A 9,236-nucleotide genomic window follows, 5' to 3' on the forward strand; every position below is an offset into this window, starting at 1 on the left:
TTTCTTGTGTCTTTATATTTGACCAAGACCTTTAAGTGCCTGCAGATACCGGTAAAGAAGCCCGGCGATACCCGCGTCTGTGAATGTGATTCAAAATTAAGAGCGTGTTTGGATATATGTTGAAAACGTGGAAAACCACGTTCAACCTGGAAAACCACGTTCAACGTGGAAGTTATTAATATTATTAATACGTATATCCAAACACGCTATAAGTCGAGTGTACGAAAGTGTAATTTTATTGATAATTATTGTCTTCATTTTAGAAATATACCTCAATTCGGTAGGATAACGGAATCTCTAAGGTTCATCCTTTATTTGGAAACTAACTGAAAAAAGTAGCTAATGGACGAAAGAGGATGACATTATGCATTAACTTGCAAAGTAATACAAAATTGGTCTCTAAAATTACGAGCACCAATCAATGCAGTCTTTGAAAAAACAAAAGTTGTTGGTATTTCTTTAAAATAAAAAATCAACACTTTTTTTTTCAATAATCATGAGTCAATTTTAGTTATGAAAATGAAAACAACGGTTATTAATAGGGGTGAGCATAAAACCGAGAACCGAACCGAACCCGAAAAACCCGATAAAAAATATTACTTTTGGGTGGGTTCGGGCGGGTTTTACGGGTAAATCGGGTTAAAATTTTGATTTTATACGGGTTATATTGGGCGGGTTCGGTTTTAAATTTTTAAACCCGCTAAAAACCGAATCTAACCGAAAATGACATAAGTTTATATTTTTATTACTTTTGTATAACTAAACAACAATTGTCCAAACTCAAAAGTCTTTATTTCAAGTATAATATAGTCATCAATTTGTAACTTTTTTTTTCTTTTTCTCATAACCTAGATATTTCTTTTGTCTTTTCCTTCTTCATTCAATTTCTCAACACACTAGTCTATTTTTAGAATTTTCTTTTTGTTTCTTTCTTTATCTTTCTTTTCCATCTTCCTATCTCCATTTTGAGTACAACTTGTGCGACAGTGGTTTCTTATAGATTTTGTAATCTAACTTTAGATTTCTTTTGCATGTAACAACTATGGACTTTGTTATCTTTTGTTTTTGCTTCTTTAGTTTGTAAATGTTTCATTTACGAATCTACTTATATAATCTATTGTTACCTTCATTCTATTTTTGTACACTGTTTTAAAAATATTTTTTTACCGTTTTAAGTTTCACCTTCGTTAAAATAACTTGGTCCACACAAAATCTCAAACCCGACTGTACCCACCCGCCCAAATCCGAATCCGTTGTAACCCGAACCGTCTCAAACCGAAAGCTCAGTCGGTCGGATATGGGTCACATTTTTCCAAAGTCGGTTTATAACGGGTTGAACATTTTTCACCCGAACCCGACCGAACCCGCCCGTTGCTCACCCCTAGTTATTAAAATAAGATATTAGTTCTGATAGAAGAATAACGCTATCAAAATTTATATTGCATTTAAGTTTTGTTTTTAATCAAAAAATATTATAGTTTTAAAACATTAAATATTGATCATTTCTCTTTAATTTTTTTTAATTTTTTTTTAATTTTATGAACTTAAATGATCATCATTTTATTCCATCGGAAATCAATTTTAAAATAACTATAACCTGATAATTAAATAAGAATTAGAATGATATTCTTATGATTCAAAGGCTAAATTAACCAATAACTTCAAATACTATTTTGATGTATTAATCTTAACTTGTGCAACTATTTTTAGTGTTTTAGTACGTTAATTGAGATTTGTCAAGTATTTACATCAAGAGGAAAAAAGGAACTGAGACCACAAGCATTTAACATATGTTCTGCCAGTAGAATACACAACTACAAAGGGTTTGTCATTTTACAGCATGAACAATAGGTCATTTGAATGTAACTCCAAAGTTTTTACAATTAATTCCTTTGTATTCCCTGAAAATAGGTCCAAATTGGGGATTAGATTGGGATGAGGGTTAAAAAAATATGGCCGCAATTCTCAATGCATTTTATTAATAATTTTCCCAAAAAGGCAATTAGAATATGCGCTCACTTTTTCTTTCTTCATTTTTTGGGGGAGGAGGTCGTTTGGAACGCCAGATATCAATTAAAAAAATAATCATCTAAACTTCATGTCGCTTTCAAGATTGTACGCAGTATTTTGTAGAATTCATCTACATATATTACAAAAAATAACTCTAGGGATTAGAAAGATAAATGACCAATAATTTAGCATTGAGCGGAAAACAATAAAAGCACGCCCAATTGATGCAGACTGTAAATTGACCTCAACTATGTTCAAGACAAGAAACTGGTGCAGAAAACTACTTTAGGCCCTTTTTCCATACGAGTTTTCAAGGACCTTCACTTCCGGTCCGTATATTATACGGCAACGCTCAGTGAATGAACCAACCATCTTAGCGGCTACCTCCTTAGAGAACATCGATGCAATCTGTTCACGGTAAAAAAATATTTCATTAGTCATTAAACGAAATGACAAAATATAACTTGACAACCTTTGTGGTCTTAACAGTGTTGTGAAGTGAGTTGTGTAGGCCATTCTATAATTACAAATGCAGGTGCATAGGAGGGAAAGTCATGCCAAAATATTGGTAATGCTACTCAGCGGTACTTGATCAGCAAAATCACATGTTCTTTATTCCTTAACATGCACACGTATCTACTAATTAAGATTTCCCCAGACACTGAGTAACATAAAGGGTGTGCTAGAAAAAGAAAAGTGAGGACAACATAGGATTTTTTTCCAATCAAAGCATAAAGACACCAAAAAGCAAGTTGTGGAGAAAAGACACATTATAACAGAACTATACCTGTCTGTAAAGCGGAGACTGAAACTTAAAATCCACCAAGAAATAAAGATTGCAACTTCCTGGAACAGGGCCAGGTTTAAATTCCCACAAGTTTATCAAATGGTCAAACAGGGAGCTTTGTGACACAGTTGTCTGGAAACACAAAAAAATGTACAGTATAAGTACAACAATATAGCAATCGGTAGAAGTGAACAGAAAAACTCTGACCAAAATTTAAAAAGAGAGAAAGAAATGAAGAGAAACAATAATAGAAGTTTCAGTTTGAACCATGTGATGCTTTGTGAATCTACAACCATATATAACATTCAATCGTCTATTAGAAAGGATCAAAGCCAATCAGTAATCTAGAAACAATAAAGATTTGACCAGAACAATCATAAGTACTTAACAATAGCAGCGCAATCATAAGTATTTAGCATAAGTTAGCAATAGCAGCACTAAACTAAGATGTGCAAATCTGCATCTTATATGCCAATCGTCATTTCAGCACATATATCATGGGGGCTAGATTATAGAAGTTTTCTCCAGAGGATCTAACACCACAAGTATCTAATGTATGCCACACACGAACTGACCACATGATGCTCAAGATAGCATGCTACAAAAATATATTGTAAACCCTATTCAAAGTTGCAGAGAAAAAAATACCATCAGAAATTACTAAGGAAAAAATGCCCAGGCTTGGCTTGCATCATCTCACAAAAAACAAACTGAGCTTGAGACAAGTGAGAAGTTCATTTAATGAACAAGCCAAGCTTGAGAGTTTCACTACCTCGCTCATTAATTGATTGAGTGAAAATAAAGCAAGAACCATACATGTTTTATGTAAATTAGAAGAAATTCTATTTGTTGAGATATCTAATATTGTCAAATATTGTACCCCAAAAAATTGATGTTTCAGGGTTAAAATTGAGTATTTTAAGGCTAGATCATGATTTTTTTGAATGCTATATCATGATATCAATATTATAGTGCACGAATAGCTGGTTTTTTGACTACTATTGAAAACCACTCCGCTGTTTGAATTCCATAGCTGCCCAAGGCCGTTCTGCTTCTCTATCCTGCTAATGCAATTGTGCAATATGAGCTACTAGGAGTTTAACAAATGCCTATTAATTAGGAAATAAATCTGTCTGTGAGGTGCCAATAGCTCTATTATTAATGTCAACACCATTACGTGACATTTGTTAGAATAATATTATCATTTATGTTGGGATATATTATCAATCATAATTATGTTGATCAGCTACAAGTTAGGCTACAAGCTAGCTACTGATTACTAGGATATAAGTTGACTTTTAATTAACTCCTAACTAGGAACACCCCCCCCCCCCCACCACCCACCCCTGCATCTCTAAATAATTATTTTACATATAACATTTTGACTTTTGTACAGGCACTCAGATGGCATCAAATTGAAGTATACCATAAAAGGGAAAGGAGGAATAACTGAATAAGGGCAGTTTGGGAGGTGGAGTGGATGAATCTGTAATGTGCATCCCTCACACGAGGGAACACATGGCACCAGGATACCGGAGAGGATGACCCAGCAATCATGAAGGGGAACGTGAATATGAAAGAAACAGAAGGTGCTGCTGGGGGGGTGGGGGGGTCATCTTTCAGGTAGTTTTGGGGTGACTGATGCCACAGGACAGAGAAGGTACTGCTTCTGTGAGTGGCCTTTTTCTTCTCTGCATTTAAATCTTCTGCTTTTTAAATTGTAATCAGAACTTCGTTCTCTTAATTTTTCCTACTGCTTATCAGTATCTATCACACCCGTTTGAAGCTTGTTTTAATTGCCTAGAGTTCATTTAGGTTAAACTTCTTTATATGGACTAGATCGATATAGACATACAGTAACTAAACTGACCGAGATTAATCTCATTTTTTTCTCATTAAGACACGACTTGAACCTGCACTGCCTTTATTTTCAAACAAGATGAGCCTGAGCCTACTAACTTGACAATTTGCCAATCCTAGGAAAACTTAAGAAATTGCTAATACATAGACATGGTTAAAGTTTTACTTCATCTAGTTTTAAAATGTCTTATGTTTCCCTCTAAATTTCAAATTGATGCTACAGTGCTGCTATGTCTGTCCATCAGAATGATGCTCATATGGCAGTTTTGTTGTTTATGGGAAACTGTGTTCTACATCAATGAGACAATGAAATCAATAAAGGGACTTGATTACATCAGTGTGAAAAATAAGCAAGCAACATTGGTCAGATCAAACTAGAAGAACCAGAATGCAACTCTTTTGTACCAGAGTCTGAAAGTGCAATTTAGTCTAAAGTTAGACATGTGGTGTTAGCACCCAACGCCAATATAAGGCATCAATATTTTCAATCAGCATGAAAATGTTTTTATTGAACACCAAAGCTATAAACTTCTAAATAAGATGGACGCTAAATCAAAGGTAATAATTTTGGGTTGAATATATCTATAGATCTCATTAAATTTGGAAATTTTAAGTTGTGAACTAACAGTTAGAAAAAAAAAAGGGGAAAAGAAGACACTCACAACCGCAATCCTCCTGAATGCAAGAAAAAGGTAAGTACAACACATATAGTTGAGGAGGTTGAATACCTTTATACGCCTTGGTCTGTCCAACTCAACATGAGAAACATAACTTTCAACAAGGAATTTAAATCCAATCTCCAACTCAGCATCAAATGATCCATCTGGATAGTGTCTAAGTATGTCCGACCTTTGACACCATGGGACAAAACCATGATAGAAGTCAACAGCAGCAACAACATCAAATAACTGCTCTGGAGAGTACCTAATAATGAATAAGTACATCAGTCTACAAATAAAAGAATGAAAACAATGACAAAGTATAAATATTCTGAATTCAACACTAATGTATATACAAGGCCCATGATAAAACGATGATTCATAAAGCTTCCTTTAAAATCCAAACATAGTCATATAATTTCGGTACAGAAATTACCAAGTTAAAAGCAACTTTCTCCTAAGGATTGAAACAACTCGTATAAGAGGGTAATCAAAAAAGCTTTGATTAAGATAACAGAAACCACCAGCTCAGCCACAGTGGAAAATATTTACATAATAATGTCACTAATTCTAAATCATTATGCACAAAAATGTCATAAAATAGGAAAAATCTATATTCTAACAAAAATATAATAATAAAAGTAAAATACCAATAGAGTCCAACATATGGCAACATAAACAAAGGGAGGTAGAATCAAATACCCCAAAACGCGCCTCTCCTCGTAAGTTTTGGACAGCGCGTCTTCTTCACCATCTCCGATTCCAAGAAACCGTCTCGATTGAACAGCATTATATTTATAATTATTGTTATTATTGCAAAATCCTCTGATGAGACGAGAAAAGCCAGTGCGAGAGAGGGAAGGTTGAATGTGATGGCCGGTAATGGTAGTGGTGCATCTGCACCCACCGATTTTTCCACTACTCTTGCTCGACCTAATCAATTGACTCACACCACTTTTGCGCGATGCCAAGGAGCAAAGCGCCTTCGAAAAAAATGGCGGCATCGTGACTCCAAAAAGAATTGAGGATACCTAATCTGATTAGATTTTGAAAGGGCGAGGAAAGAAGAATTATCTGAAACACAAGTGCAACTAGAATCGCGGCTTATCTGAAAAAAGGAGATGGAATGAGAATCGCGGGTTGGGATCCGAAACGTGAAGAATGTGAAACCCTAGAACTGCGAAAATAGTCAGAAGCGGAGAATATTCTAATGGGGATACGCGAAATGAGGAGAGTGAAAAAGAAACGGGAAAATGGGATGGGTTTGCGGATTTGGTAGTGGTTCGTAGAGGGAGATGTAACGGCCACGTGGTTGCTTTGCTTAATACGACTCGTGCACGACACAACCCCGTCGCCCGCGCCTCAACTTCGCTCTTCTCCTCCTTGTTCTTTTTTTTATAATCAAAATCAAAATTTAACGGACTGAACGTCTGAACCACTGATGTCACACTGTCGAGGCTTTGATGCATTAGGACTTAGGAGGTCTAATCGACAAAAACAAAAAGTTTTAAGGGACGTAAAATACGTAAAATAATTGAATACGAAATCTCAATTATCCCGATGAAGAGAGTACTTCAAATCTTTGTGAAAAAACTTATTTATTATTTAAATTTATATTTAGTTTTCTGGTAGAGAGAAAAAAAGTAACTGCCCCAGCTTTAGAAAATGATAATAATAGGTGAATTGTAGATGATAATCAGATAAAAGTTTGTATAAAATAAAGTAAAATTATCTTCGAATAAAAAGGAGATAAATATATATAGATATATTACTAGGAGACCCGACATCATGTATAATGTATGTTTTTGTGCATGTTTCCAATATGATCATAGAGAGTCTCATCTTAAAGCAATAAACCATGTTTTAAGGTATCTTGCTAGAACTATTAACTTAAATTTGTTCTATGAAAAAAAAAAACAAAGATTTTAGGTTAACAGGTTAGTATAATGCAGACTATGGTGGGGTAAGAGTTGAAAGAAAAAACCCGAGTTAAAGATCTCATTTTCTGGATCCTTGTATCATTTATTAGGCAATCAAGAAGTAGAACTCATCACATTTTCTACTACAGAAGTTGAATATGTCTCTATTGCTAGTTGTTATTCATAACTATTATAGGTGAAATATCAATTAGAAAATTATTCTAGTCATGAGCATAATACACATGTATATTGTGATAATATCAATGTTATTAATTTTTTTAAAAATCTCATACAACATTCTAAAGCAAAGCACATTGAAATAAGATATCACTTCATTCGAGATTAAGTACAAAAAAGTTTTTTTTTTACATAAAGTTTATTGTTATTGATCATCAATAGGTTGATATATTTACTAAAGTTTTGGCTAAAGAACACTTTTAGATTCATCAAAAGTCATCTCGATTTGAAATGCATCTCAAACTAAGTATCATCATTACACCATCTTAGATATACTTCATCTTATAAGACTTCATCTATCATACATCATCTAAATCTGATGCATATATGCTTCATCTACCATTTCATAATCTATCATGCATATTGTTTTATTGTTACATTCACACTAATGTATCATCTTCCGCATGAAAAGGTATCTCTTGCATTTAATGCTTTTTAATGATCACAAAAAAAAGGTTTGGATAAATCATGTGTGGAATAGTGGGACAATTAGAGACGTTGCCAAATGAGAATTTAATGACCTAGCTTTCTTTCTACACGTCTTTCCACTTTACCAACTACGCAAACAAAAGATCGTTTTCCCTCCTTTTTCAAAACACTTAACAATTTTTGTATCACCTTTGTAAAACCTACTCAAAGAACCCTATCATTTCCTCTCATAAACCTTTTTTCCACTCACTCTACAACGCCACCCAAACAAACACTTTGAAGAAGCAAGGTCCCAATGGAGAAGTCCCTTGAAACTTACTTACTCCTTGAAAAATTTGTCAACTTGAAGAAGCTCGACGACGATGACTTTTCTATCAAGCATTACTTAAACAAGGTTGGTTGGTCCAACTTTGTTGAACTAAAGTGTAATTGGTTTCAAACACCTTATGCATACTTTTGAGCAACTTCAATGGTCGATAATAATGTCATTGTAGGAACAATGGATGGTCAAGGATAACAATCACTTTAACCTTGATAAGCACATCCTTTAACTGCAAAGAGATCAATTTGACCTACTTTAAAGGGTGGGAGAAGGTCATCTCGAAAAAGATTGTGGAAACCATGCTTTACTCTTCCTTCGAGCGTCCATCCGACAAGGTAAAACAAAAGAAGTTCCTCCATGTTGCCAACAGAAACCACTATGTAGGCTGATGCAGAACCTTCTTTTTAACATGTTTATCCTTCAATTTTGTTCTAGAGATAACGTCTTAGATGTTGTAGATTGTACATATATCATCTTTACTTATGGGTTGCACTAAACTTGCCAAGTTTTGTGTTCAACCATTGGAAGTCATGTCTCAATTAGAGAGGCCATGATAATAGCAAGGGAGCACTTATTCCCTATAGGATGCTCTTCACAAGATTCATTGAGGCCATTGGTATTAACATTATCAACTACAAGAAGGGAAAAAGGGTGATAAAGATCACCCTCACCACCCTGTGATGCATGGAGATTGCTCACCTTCTTCTTGGACTGAAGAGAAAGATTGGTGAAGTGAAGCTTGAAAAAGGTCTTGGGCCTCAGCCCAAATGACACACAACATGCTAATGTTTTTCATGTGGCCCTTTGACTACCCAACATGTCCAAACACAAGCCTAAACACCTACCTCTCTACCTACTAAGAAAACAAAAGTCACTCTCTTTCACCAATCACCACCCTCCATCACCATTCATGACTGATCATCAGACTCTAATGATGAACCCATCTCCTTTCGTCTTTCTCAACCTCAACCCTCTCCATCTTTCCTAGTAAAATCCATAACTAAAACTCCCCA

General features: G+C 34.7%; 1 protein-coding gene across 1 annotated transcript; it reads right to left on the minus strand.

Moving 5' to 3' along the window:
* Nucleotides 1–2,069: 2,069 nt before the first annotated feature.
* Nucleotides 2,070–6,797, minus strand: LOC109802255 (Polyketide cyclase / dehydrase and lipid transport protein). Its single transcript, XM_020363542.2, has 4 exons — nt 6,019–6,797; nt 5,386–5,581; nt 2,798–2,929; nt 2,070–2,418 (listed from the first exon to the last, which is right to left on the minus strand). Exons 1-4 carry the CDS (start codon nt 6,318–6,320, stop codon nt 2,296–2,298), a joined length of 753 nt encoding a protein of 250 aa, XP_020219131.1. The 5' UTR covers nt 6,321–6,797; the 3' UTR covers nt 2,070–2,295.
* Nucleotides 6,798–9,236: the final 2,439 nt, after the last annotated feature.

The sequence above is a fragment of the Cajanus cajan genome, chromosome 4 (genome assembly GCF_000230855.2).
Source record: "Cajanus cajan strain Asha chromosome 4, NIPB_CcT2T_4, whole genome shotgun sequence".
Lineage (NCBI taxonomy): Eukaryota > Viridiplantae > Streptophyta > Magnoliopsida > Fabales > Fabaceae > Cajanus > Cajanus cajan.